This window comes from Styela clava, chromosome 7 (genome assembly GCF_964204865.1).
Source record: "Styela clava chromosome 7, kaStyClav1.hap1.2, whole genome shotgun sequence".
Lineage (NCBI taxonomy): Eukaryota > Metazoa > Chordata > Ascidiacea > Stolidobranchia > Styelidae > Styela > Styela clava.
In genome coordinates, this window is record NC_135256.1 from 15,355,622 (window position 1) to 15,369,283 (window position 13,662).

The 13,662-nt window shown below is 35.7% G+C and overlaps 3 protein-coding genes across 3 annotated transcripts; 1 reads left to right on the forward strand and 2 right to left on the reverse strand.

Annotated features, from left to right (window-relative positions):
- Positions 1-756: 756 nt before the first annotated feature.
- Positions 757-3,536, reverse strand: LOC120327719 (GPN-loop GTPase 2-like). The gene is made up of 4 exons (XM_039394065.2): positions 3,229-3,536; positions 2,589-2,843; positions 2,200-2,304; positions 757-1,965 (listed from the first exon to the last, which is right to left on the reverse strand). The coding sequence occupies exons 1-4, from the start codon at positions 3,534-3,536 to the stop codon at positions 1,728-1,730; spliced, it is 906 nt and encodes a 301-aa protein (XP_039249999.2). The 3' UTR covers positions 757-1,727.
- Positions 3,537-3,588: 52 nt separating this feature from the next.
- Positions 3,589-4,561, reverse strand: LOC120327721 (ER membrane protein complex subunit 5-like). Its single transcript, XM_039394068.2, has 3 exons — positions 4,390-4,561; positions 4,012-4,064; positions 3,589-3,783 (listed from the first exon to the last, which is right to left on the reverse strand). Exons 1-3 carry the CDS (start codon positions 4,466-4,468, stop codon positions 3,589-3,591), a joined length of 327 nt encoding a protein of 108 aa, XP_039250002.1. The 5' UTR covers positions 4,469-4,561.
- A 2,893-nt stretch (positions 4,562-7,454) lies between these two features.
- LOC120328044 (troponin I, fast skeletal muscle-like) lies at positions 7,455-9,276 on the forward strand. The gene is made up of 5 exons (XM_039394429.2): positions 7,455-7,615; positions 8,226-8,405; positions 8,592-8,681; positions 8,775-8,939; positions 9,103-9,276. Exons 1-5 carry the CDS (start codon positions 7,601-7,603, stop codon positions 9,112-9,114), a joined length of 462 nt encoding a protein of 153 aa, XP_039250363.1. The 5' UTR covers positions 7,455-7,600; the 3' UTR covers positions 9,115-9,276.
- Positions 9,277-13,662: the final 4,386 nt, after the last annotated feature.

Below are 13,662 nucleotides of genomic sequence, written 5' to 3' on the forward strand. Positions count from 1 at the left end.
CTAAACGTAGTCTGCGACCAGGTTAGGTTTAGGCCATAATTCACGTACAAAAACTACAGGAGTCACCTGATTAGTCCCCGAACTCATAATAGAACTGAAAATTGGGAATAAAATTACGGCCTTAACTGGTACACATACTATGTTCCGGTGTCTGCCATCTTGGTTCACATACTTCGGGAGTACCCTAAACGTTCTTGCAGCAAGTGAGTGAAGCTTGACTTTTTTCTTGGCTCAATTGACTTTTTGTTAGCTGTACCAAAATAGGGATCATGGGATACAGTATCTGACCACATTCTTATGTCAAGCCTTGTGATAGCATGCTGTTTCATAGTGGTAAATCAGCTGCCTGTCCCCTTGTTTTTGGAGTACAGTCTCTCATTGTATCACGCCTTCAAATAGAATAAGTCTACCCAAAACATTCGTGGATGTACTGACTATTGGTTGCCAATGCAAAACAAAATCAACGCCATTTCATCTAAAGCGAAGCAATATGCATAAACTTTCCCGGTGTTGCGCGAAACTGTTCACATTGAAATAACCTGATGAAAACTAATCAATCTGCCTGATCACTCTCTCAGATAAGAAATAATACAAGTCCATTAGTGATATTCTTTTGAATTTGAGAGCATGATGGGAAACAAATAACTTAATCACACGAAACGACTGTTTGGAACCAACACGGATACCGACACCGGTTGGTAGCAGTTGTGCCAGGATTTGTGCAGCTGACGATACTACACCCCACATTACAATCAATTATTTCTTCACATACTTTTATTAATCCACAATTCTGAAACAAATCACAACCATAGTACATAAGAAATAATCACAATTAGAAATATAATCCAGCTTCCATAACACACAAAGTACTCTTTGATTTTCAAACAAGAAATTTCATTTGCACTGAGACCACAGTTGGTAGTCTCCTTTGATAGTATATATCAGGGGTGGCCAACACGTCGATCACGATCGACCTTCACGTTTCGAGTGGTCGATCGCGTCTATTGTTGGTAAATTTAACAACATACCCCCAAAATTTCCTGAAGCAGTTTCATGCAGCGCCTGTTGTGTGTTTTAAAACAACGAATACAGTACTGTACATGTGCAAAAATAATCATACAGTATTTGAGTCTGGACAAGCCCCATTTACATGTTATTACGTAAAAATGCAAGTTTCGCCGCTACCAAGTTTAAATTGAACTTGCCGAATATTGTGTGTTTTAGTTGATAAATGTGCAGTGAGTTGAATTATTGTAATTTAGATGCTGAAAATCGAGCAGTAGTGTTTCATTGATGGTTTTCGAAAATTTATTTTTCTTTATTTGTAGAGTACGCTAATACTTTTTTGAGAAATTTACGACAATCGGGGCTAGAAAAAGGCATGTGTTAGGTCTGAATTGTATGATTTGAATAAATGAATGATGAAACATTTACGCCGGCTACTATTACATAATCAAATTAACAAATTAAATGGAACATGAACAATACAAATTTTTGTGGCGTTTTAATTGTGAATGTGCCCACAGAGCTGAGCTTATTGGCAGTGCTGTATTTTTTTGTATGCGTGTTTGCAATAATCTATGCATAATCAGTACCCATTCGTTTTTGTATATGACCTTATTACCAATCAGTCGATCGCAAGCTATTTTGAAGATTTTAGTTGATCGCGGACGAAAGTAGGTTGGCCACCCCTGGTATATATTATGCATCAGACAAAGACCACCATTTCATCCCTTATCAGAGTTTAGGTATTTCTCATGTGTAGATGCAGATTTAAAGAATTCAAACTCAGCACCAACAGCAGTAGAGAGCAATTTTTGAATATTTCTTTCTTCAACTGTCCCAAAACAATATCCGTTTGCTTTATCTGCTTGTCGGATGACGTTCAACATACTTTCTTTGTCTTGGACATTCAAGGGCACAAAACTAACAAGACTGTAATCTTCAACAACTCCAATTAATTTTCTAAAAGAATTCGTACACAAGATAATATATTATCATTGCAATAAAGAATAGTAACGGAGCATTACCATGTCCAGTAAATCACAGTATGTTACCCGCATCTCCTGCAAGAGATAATCAAGGGTTTGATAAATAAAGTGTTTGGAACGCTTGAAACAATAAGACATACATGGGAGCCCTTCAATGTTATGGATTACCATATATTTAATCATAACTCTAATATGCTTAATAACTCACTCATTCAGTTTCTTGTGTTTCTTCCAAAATGGATCATCACTCTCAACTGACAATAATTTTTCAAGATCAAGAACTTCCGTGTAATAATCCAAGTGGAATGCAAATCTAAAACAAATGATAACTTGATAACAAGAATTAACAATCAAATTTTTTTAGTACTTCCAACTCTATGAATAAAATAGCTTGTTTCATTACAAAACCATACAACAGAAGTTCATTCCCAAACTATAAGAAATCACCATATAAAAATACAGATATTCGCATTATTAAGTCTTCAGTAGGACAGGGATTAACTCAAATTTGCTGCCTATTTCAAAGAGGTCATTCTGACAAAACATTACACTTGAACACCATTTGCGATCATAGTTTTATAGAGTAATTTCACATACTTTCCGTATTGTTCTGCAACATCCATCTTCGATAGAACATTGATATGTGGAAGGTTGATATGTAGCATAGTAGCTAATGAAGTCAATAAAACAGATATAAATTTGCTTCCATCAGAACAATAATGAGAATCTACTAAGTGAATGGCAGTGAGACGAAGATCTTGTTCTTTGCTGGTTAGTTTTTCAATCACATTTCTCAATGATGAATGATGTGTATATAACTCGACCTGTCCAGGACAGTCAAACACAATATATCTGAACAATAAAGGTTTGCTCATTAAAAATATTTAATGGCCTATTGGTTAAAGCGTTAGACCTAATTTAACTATGATGACATTGCCGGTTTAAATCCCATGCCCACCATCTTGCCCAGGATGCAATGAATTAAGATTTCGGTTCTTCTTAACTATAATAGCTCCATATTAAGAGTGGCTACTTGTCTAGAGCCTTGTTCATTTTAAATTTTGATTTGAGTTATAGCAATTCAATATAAGCTTGAACAATTGTTACTGCTGACTCAAGCATATACTGTTTGATTGCTGTAGATGTTATGCTCTTTATTCACGGTAAATTAAAACATGTCAAACACACATAATACCAACCCTAAATCAGGTTATCATAATTCAAAATGAAAACATACTTTCCAGAATGCTGTTTTAATTTTTCAATGAGCCAGTCCATATTAGCTTCAAGATATTCCATACAATAGAGAAGTCCACCATTTGGTCCGAGTTGTAAATTTTCCATTACATCCTCTAATGTAATTAATTCTTCAATATTAATATCACATTGATAAGGAATATTCTCATTTGCTGGATCAAGGTTTACAATACAACATGGGCGTTTCAATGCACCAAGAAACTGCTGCATCCCATGACAATATGTTGTCTTGCCACTTCCTGGTGGCCCAATCACAATTTGTCCGAAACTTGTTCTCGCCTGTGACATCACAATTTTCTATTTTAAGCAGTTTTTTTTCACAATAATACAAATAAAATTTTTAATCTCGTCCTTTTGCGTCTCCGTGCAAAACTTTTCCTCTGTGCTCAAAGATGTAAAATGATGGTCTATTTCCGACTGTTTCAAATGATTTGCTCTTTGTTTCTGCGTTAACTTGTATATTTTTGAATTCACCAGCAGCTAGTAAAACACCCCAAGATGCCAAAAACAAACCGAATATTGTTTGTACAGTGATCTGCAAAAAATACCATGGTAATTTTATGAATAGTATTTGAAAATAATCCCATTATTATTGTATGCGTTAACTTTATCAAACTATTTGTTTGCAAAGTTATTTTTAACATACCGTACTTCTATTCGAGATACAAACCCTGAATGCCGAAAGTACACAAACCCCTTACAACCATTTTACAGCAATTTGTACAATGTCAGAATGCTGGATTGTGTATCTGATTATACTTACATCAATCGGAAGTGAGTGAAGTTCCTGTTGTGTCAATCGTACAAAGGATCTATCTGTAAACGTAAAAATACTTGTTAAAAGCTAGCCCAAGATGTTGCCTATAATACTCAATTATCAACATCATTACCAGTACCGGTATCAGATGACAGGCTGCTGCAAAGTTAAAGTCATTTATATTTCACACACTATTATAGAGCTATTATTATAGGTACTATTATAGGTACCGGTATCAATATAAAGCATTGAGAAAATCTTGTAATTCAAAACGACAAACTTCAAAATAAACCAGTCCCTGTACCGGTACTGCACCTGCAGACCTGTAAACGAAACTTATAAACACATTGAATTAAGGCTACATAAAGCAGTCAGGCTACTTACGTTGCGCAGCAGATATTCCACCATGAATCACGAAAGCAAAACCTATAAACAACAACACGTTCCTCAAAGTTTTTGCCATTACAACTCCATAAAACACGAATTCGTAAGCAAGGAAACACTGAGCAACTACCCAACAAGGCCGAACTCCACTATGGCGAACACCTGCTTTCACTGTTTATTGAAAAAAGTGAACGGAGTCGAATATTACGCACTTTTTATTATTATTATCAAATTCAGTAAATAGATTTTCTTCAACCCGGGAACTTTTTTATATTTTATCATTGTGATTTGTGATATATCGAAGTTTATTTGAATAATGTTTTAGCAAGAATACGTATGTAAACTTGATATTTTGTTAATTATGATAATATTCAAGCAGCTTTTATTAAAAATGACTGACATATGGTATGATTTTAGCTTGAACTTTTTTAGCTTTTTAGAGCAGTTTTCCGATGGTTGATTATTTTGACATCGGACTCTTTGTATCACCAATATGCCAACAGTGACGTAACAATTAAAATTTAGCTCCGACTCGTACACTTTATCTTCAGACAGATTTTTACGCATGGTGAAATTATCGCCCGGATAGAGGTATTTTTATTACTTTCCATTCGTATAATAATATTTTGTTTAGTGTATGGTAATTCAACGAACTCAAGTATTAGCCAGAATTTTTTAAACTTTAAAGTTTTGTCGGATTTATTGTCTTTATCGCCGCTTGTTTTTTTGTTTGAACTGTCTAATTGAATTTTACGTAATGTCGATTACTGGAAATAAAATGAAGCAACCTATCCACGGGCCAAGAAAAAAAGCACAGCTCCGTCCATTCCAGTAATACTCACCAGCATCATCCATTTTCTTGATGAAAAATATGTCATGACATTTGTGCTTTTAACGACAAGCATGATGCGCAACCGCGAAGCCTTGTCGAACATTAATCTTTTTAGTTACATATACTTGTACAGTATGTTCCCCAGCTTTTCATTTTAGGGGGGGTGTTTCGAAATTTCGGGGGTGGTAAATCATTTGCTATTAGAGATAAAACTATTTGTATTCTCAAAAAGTTGGTATGTATTTAAGAAACGATGTACCTAAGGGGGTCCCCCAAGTTGATTGCCGGCGAGCCAAAATACACAGCAGCAGAAAATTATAGAGCCAGAAAAGGGGAGCGAGGAAAATGTGCGACGACACGGCTGGGGTTCAGGGCGCGCTTAAGCGCCCTGAGAAAATTTTGAGAAATAGGCACCAAAATAGGCTCTAAGCTTAGTTTTAGATACACCTAGCATCGCAGTTTTTTATGCAATGAAATCAATAATTATCATTATAATATTTAGCTGATAGAATTTCCGATAAATAAATAACAAGCTTGGCTTTCAGCAAGTAATTTGCAACTGATAGTGACTAATGAAGTTACTTGCTCATCTAGCATATGGCATCGCATGAATGGCTACTTATGGCTTGGGGTAACACATTTCACATATTTTTGAACATGTTTGTTTGACTTTTGTATGAATTAAATTTTGAAATGCGTGCGTCAACTGATCATAATGGCGCATAATGTTGTATTCCTTCTGAACCGAAATATTTTGTTGGCAAGGAAGACAAATCGCTGAAGTTTGATTCTTTCCAATAAAGAAATGAAAACGACGCCTTTCATCTAAAAAGTATCTGTTTTCGGTGCCTAGTTTTCGTTTTGTGACATCTTCAAGCTTTCTTAATATAAGGCTGGTTTAGGACTATTTCACTCAAGTTCGGCGGGCCATTTTAAATTGTTACGCGGGTCGTAATTGGCCCACAGACTGCGATTTGGAACCCTCAACTACACTGATAAATATGCCATTGTCGTTATATATAAATACAATTATACTTGAGTTAGGATTTACGGTGTGGAATCAAACCTCAAAATTAGGGGGGGGGGGGGGGGGGGGGGGGGGGGGTTGAAATTTTAGGGGGGGGGGGGTGTGTTCACCCCCTATAGGGGGGGTGTAGGGAAATCACTGTACTTGTTCGACTTCTTTCTATTCTACTTGTATCAAAGTTAGTCACGAGTGCCGTTGGTCGACAACCAACATTGTTTTTTCGCGTCACCCTTCAACGTGAAATACCATTTTCATGTTATTTTCCTAGTTTTGGTGAAAAACAAACTACTGACTGGCTTTGTCGTGTAAGATAAATTTTGGGCATGGCCACTGGATCACAAATATTATTTTATTTTGACCTCATTTTGATGATTGCTTTCATTTTCAACATATTGTCGATGATTTTGTAGCATTGCCTTGTGCTGTAGTCGGGAATTTTTTTTTTTTTTTGCAAAATTATTCGGGTATAATTCGTAAGTCGGATCATGAATATATGTACATAGTTGCTAGTTACCAAGGTCTTGGCCATCCAATAATTTTTCAAGAAATAGAAGAATGAAGACGCAACAATCCAATCAAGTCAATGACTACATATATTTCATTCGCACATGTATGGCATTTTCAGTTTTTCATATTCATATATTGATTCATCTCCAGTACATAACATTGCCGCTCTCATGATTGAAATAATAAAAGACTTTTGCATAACAATTATGAGCAAATACGCAATCATACGAACATATGTTAGCACAAAACACCATTCGCTAGAGGTGATAATAAAAAACTTGCTCGTATCAAGGGTACTACAGCGACGCTACACAATTCACTGACACCGTCGATCACACGTCTGTGAATCTCATCATCGCTCGACAAAAGTGTGAATCATGGCTGGTATAAATACTCAGTGACATAAGTTGAAAACCAAGCATTTAACGACATGTACAGTTGAATATTAGCTTCAATCAGTTTATTCGGTATATAATACGAGACAGGAAAGGGTTGAAAGCGTTGAAGAATTATGTATTATTGGACACATACTCTATCAGAAGCTTGTTTACCATACATACCCGCCTAAAGTATAGCATTAAAATACTACTTAGACTTATTATTTGTAGCGAGTGTATGATAATTATTTACCGAACGTAGTCAGTTTTGCAGTCTTTGTTTATGAGCTTTTCACCTTCTCCTTGTTCAATCATATGTAGAAGGCACGTTAAAAAATATATTTATAATGACGGACGTTCGGCTGATGCTTTTTATTTCATCGCATTTTATTTTATTGGATCAAACGTTGTGTTTTTGCAGAATTTATTTTTAACTCTTTAGTTCGACATACAAAAACTCTCATCAAAATGGCCGATTCTGAAGTGAGTAATTTACATCTTAGTTTGAGTATAACATATTTCGTGATAGCATCTGTGTAAAATTGAACATAAAACTAAAAAACTAAATAATATTGGACATTCAACAGATTTGATCTACTTATCGTATTTGAAAATGAAAAAAAGTTTTTTACAATAAATATATGCCTTTTGTCAACTGATAATGTAATGCTCAGTCTATAGGTCAACTAATCGCCATTAGTCGTGTGCTACTGTCAAATTTATTTTCTGACATTTAGTATCGAATGGAAAATTGTCAATTTTTCTATCCTCGCCTTGAATTAATTGTGTTGTTACCATGTCAAAACAAGCGTTAACTACGTTGCTACTAATTTGTGTTATCTTTTTAATTCCACTGGGAATATCATTTCTAAAATGAATTGAACAGACATTAATTTGTAGACGGCGACCAGATTACATCATGTCGTGAATTTACCATGAGAAACGTAGTGAATGATTATTTCAAAGAACGCGGGTCCGGGAAAACATTCGTCATACATTCCTAAATGATTTTGAACTACAGCCATATGCATGATATGCCCTCGATAAACCTCACCGTCGGCATATTTGATTATGGTGGTTTTTGTTTCTCTAGAGTGCACCCCGCAAGATGACACACCAGCGCAAACAGCAGCTGAAGTCTCTCATGCTAAACAAGGCGCGCGAAGACTTGAAAAGAGAAGCAGAACAAAAAGCAGAGGAAAAAAAGAATGTATTGAATAAGAGAATTGAACCAATGGCTGATCTTGGCAGCATGTCACAACAGGAACTTATGGTAATAAACTCAGATTTCCAAAACACCACAAACAATATTTAAAGTGATTTAGAAAAAAATACCTGAAACAAAGCAAAGCGTATAAAACAATGATTCGTAATTCCTAATAAGCACCAATCATTTACCAATGGCCTTGCTTATCATCTTAACAATTCTTATTGTGATAAAATATCTATACTGTTTTAGGACCTGTGTCGTGAATTGCATGCTAAGATTGACAAAGTTGATGAAGCAAGATATGAGATTGAAGGTAAAGTGAAAAAGAATGACACAGAGGTATGGAAATAATTTCGATATTGTTAAGCTCATATATTTTAACAAGTCATGACTGTGATGGGGGAAAAAGCAATAATATTCTTTTTATTTCAGATTGAAGAACTAAACCAGAAGATCTTTGATCTTAGAGGTAAATTCAAGCGTCCACCACTGAGACGTGTACGTATGTCTGCTGACCAAATGTTGAGGGCTCTTCTTGGATCAAAACACAAAGTGACCATGGATCTCCGATCAAACTTGAAAAGCTCCAAGAATGAGGTTCGTTAAAATATTGAAAATATTTAAGTTTACTACTTCAATACAGTTAATGCAAATGGAAATATTTTTAAATGCTGTATAGATTTAGTGCATAGGGAACATAATAATGTGTAGAATATATTCGAATAATTTATAATTCGGAACTTTTTTATATTCATCACAGGGAAAGAAATAGATCTTCTAAAACGACGTTGTCAATCAAACAGAAGCAACTTTTTTCTATTCATCATTTCACCATGTCGAACTTCACAATATTTAACTAAACCTAGATCTCTGTTATTTGTTTGAATTTGTTAGTAATTTTAGTAATAAAATAAATATCAAAGCTGTAGTGGTATATATATTTGTTTTTACGCGCCTACTGCATTGTATAAGCTGCCACTAGCAGGAAAGCATCCACAGCCATCTCTGTGCGATTATTGTAAATATTTCTAGCAACACTGTTCGCTATACATTCTACGTCACTCCATATACTGTACAATGGTGATGTTGCAATATTTTTCAACACTTTGTGAGGTCATCTTTTTTTATTTTGTTCATGGTTGTGCGACAATTCCATTTGGCGGGTCAGCAAGATATTTTCGGTTGTGTTTACAACGTTAGTGCTAGGCAACGCCACTGCATTGGACGATAGAGCAAATGGATCCACAGCTGATCATCTTCGCGTTCAATAACGAGGAATAGAAGTTGCTTAAGTTGACTAACGTGAACAACCGTTATCAAGGCTACTAAGTACATATGTAACAAATGAACAGACAATAACATATATATATATAATATTTATTGAGACATACAGAATGAAAATACACAATACACACTCTAACTTAACCATTACATTTAAATAATTTTTGGCACGGATGATTGATTAGCATGTTATCTGCGTTATATGATGGCATCGCAAATTAGAGATATTGTAAAATACGGTCGACACTCAAGTCCGCCACCCCACTCCGAGTGTAAAAAATTGAGTTCACTATGCGCAACAGGTGATTTTCCGGTCCTCCCAAGGTATGTTATTTTCAAGACAACTTTGTTCGTAGGAAAGACGAGACACGCCGCTTTAAAGAAAATGCAGGCCAATATTCTGATGACTGACTGAGCTGGATTAATGTCATTTATATCGTTTTGTTTTCATAACATAGTCAGATTTTTTTGAAAAATCTCAAGGCGCAAATGCCATTATAAAAACATTGAACACCAACCACACTGCTTTGTATTCGTGAAAGTAGCCTACGACTTCCAATAACTCGTATCGAGTCTCAAGGTGAAAACACCGTGTTAATGGTTTAATACTTCGCGATGTTTGTAATGGCAGTGATTTATGATCGTATGATCATTCGCATATCATTCTATACGTATACGTGAATTGCCTTCTCACATAGACGGTGGGTTTAATTTTCATGTTTTACGCTAACCTTGTTCATCATGGCGCTCTTCAAATCGGTCTGTACAGATTAACACTTGGATGTAGAAAAAATCGGGAGGACCAAAAAAATTTCCAGTTTATCAACGCTTATCAATTTTCCCTCTGCGCGAGAAATTGATTTTGGGATAGACATGGTACTGACCAGAACTGATCTGCAACACCATCATGGTCAGGATAGCGCACTAATCACTGAATAATTTCACCTACTAATTGTGCGATTTTTAATCATATTCTGATGCAATTAAATATCTGAAATATGTAAATTACATATACGATACCTATAACTCAAACTAGAAACTACACTGAATACCACATCCTAAATTTACTTTTTAAAAACTAGTACAACAGAGTTGCAAGTTGGCCCGCGTTTTTTTTTTTTTTTTTTTGAGGGTTGGGGTGGCGCTTTATATCGCCCTATGTAATAATGTAACTGATATTGCGCAAAATTATTGGTTGGGATTAGTAATTTAGGATATATATATATAACGATTTCAAAATTTATTGATATCGAACCCGCTTGCAAACCAAAAACTAAAAAAAACTGTTACTAAAATATATATATACTCATTCACACACACTCAATATTTTGTTAATTTGTATCTTCACGTTTCCACCCCAGACAACGAACAACTGGATAGAATAAGCACTTCATGACTTTTTTCATATGCTTTGCCTTTGATTTTTGTTTCTGTTTAGGGGAATAGATGCGTCTCTCATTTTGCCTAGGTATTATAGGCTCGCTTTCAATGATGTCAACTTCCTTGTCCACAAAGCTGGTGAAACGAATAAACATATTTAATTAATTAATATATATACATCGTACACAATTTCAACGGAACATTTCATTACCCTGCATGGACGTAGGTGAGAAAGATATGTGCGCGAGGGTAGCAGAAATTTACACTGCCTTGGTCACTCGATCCTATTATTTGGCATTCAAGTAGTATTTTATCCAGATATGAATGCAAAATGGTCACACTGCCATGTTTTCGAAACCCTGGAATTTATACCAGTTTGGTCAGGCAATTCTTTTCCGAAGATGGTAAAAACAATTCGTGATATCAATACTCAGCGCTAGATGTAGTTTCGAGTCATTAGGGTTAGTCTCATTCGCTAAGCTATCATAGCAACAAGTAGAATAAAAATTTCGTAAAATCATTGAGCTTTAGGAAATAAAACCAAACTAAAGCCAATGGGATAATTACCAAGCATCAATATCCTTTTCGGCTAATACGTCTGGAACTGTAACCTTTTCTCCGCTTAAAGTATAATTGTTTGGCAGCAAAACTGATAGATGCGGAAGTGGGACCAGGTTTTCCATCGGTGATTCTAAAAGACCTGACGGAGTCTCATGTTTTTGGCATTCCAAATTCAGATATGAAAATCCTGATGATAAATATATTTACCTTTTTTTTTATAACGAAGGGCGTGAAATACAAACCTCACTCTTTATCAGCTTAGAGGGCCTAACCGTAAGCATAGGCTACTAACTTACTCGAATTTGGCAGACTGTATGTTCTCGTTATTGCATTTCTTGTGCGATCTTCCACAAATAGCCATGGTTCGCTCGCCATTTTTTGTCTGGCCACCCATGAGTATTCGTTCTTGGTGATGGCGTATTCTACCAGACCTGAGAATCAAAATATGAATTTGGGAATCCGTATTTTTTTCTACCAGATGTTTTGTGTTACCTATTTATTTGACTTACTTAAAATGCAAGGAGAACTTTGGGTTCTCAACCATGCTTCTTCATTGGGTTTGTCGATCATCGCCTGCCTCAAAAAACGCTCGCTCTTCCATCTTTTTTCTGGAGATATCTGTTTCAATGTAGCAAATTATATATAATACAATTGTTATAAAATGTATGAGATTTGCTACTGAATTGTCCTTTTCAAGGTCGAATTCCACGAGCTATTGTAACGAAGTATAAAAATAATTTTCTTTTATTGTCAGGTTATAACTTGGTAATTGATATCTAGATTGATTTTTGACATAGGAATGACCGTGGTCTTGAGTTTATTAAAGAGCGCGAAATTTTTTTACAGATACACTTTTCTGCAGAACTCAACCATATAGTATTGTTTAAATTTTATTTGCTTACTTACCTTAATATCGCCACAAGCATTGACTAAGTTCATTCTGGACAACATATTGTAGTTTCACAAGTTATGTAAACTGTACGAATGCGATGACGTCATAATATAAAAATGTTAATCAATGAAAAATTCATGGAATTCGTTGAGAGGCATCCACATCGAGATCAGTGATAGCAGACGATGATATATCTGCTTATCCGTCGTTTCAGTTTCATTGGAATCTGGATTTTTGGATGGATAGTGCAGCGGAAGCGGTGCTTTATCGGAAATTTGTAGTAAACTTGAAGCACTGTACGAATTTTCGCCGATGCTTAAAGTATTCCCTTTCGTTAGTTTTGGTGTTCCTAGTTGGCTGACATCTCCATTAACATATGAATTCGCGCGTTTCCTGACTACTGCATTAAACGTTTTGCGACCCTGAAAGGTTCCAAATTGTTTGGGCAATATCAAAAGCAATTACTATAGATAGAACATTTTTAAATAGGCCTACAGATATCAAATTGAACATATGATATGACCATATACGAAGACTAAATTTTGTTCGATAAACTTATTACTTATGAGAATAAAAAAATATGGCCATGATTAATTAAAGTATTAGTTCTTGAACAATGTTGGAATCGTTCGTTTTACCCTGGTTTTACATACCAGTTTTACATCACTTTAGTTATCATGTAATCAACTCAAGTGTAAATGTTGTTGACAATCAGCATCATGAAATAATGGAAAGATATTATTTAACAGTGACATTTCTAGTGAAGAATTGCATCTATTTTATTTTGCCAATAGGTCGTACGCCCACGGAAGTCCGAAATCCGTGTCTCTCTTATATGGCTCGGCGGTGGGGCGCATCGTGCTAAGCGTTAGGAATACGCGCTCGCCACCGCATCTCTGATTCACTTCGTGGGATCGCAGGTTCGAATCCTATGCGGGAATGATCATGTGCGAGAGGATTGCTAGACTCCTCGCCGCCGTAGGGTGGGTGGTTCACGTTACCGCTGGTCGGTTGCGCTTCCTCCACAATCAAGGCCATGCTTCCGAAAAAAATAAAATACCTGGCTATCTAATCCCATACCCGACCTGGACTGATAATCGGACGAGAGGCCGTGGTTCGCCATATGATTAGGTATTATCGGCTTTCCTCTCCCCCTGGATAAATATGTAAATCCTACCGTATCCTATATCCATTTTTTGTGTATTT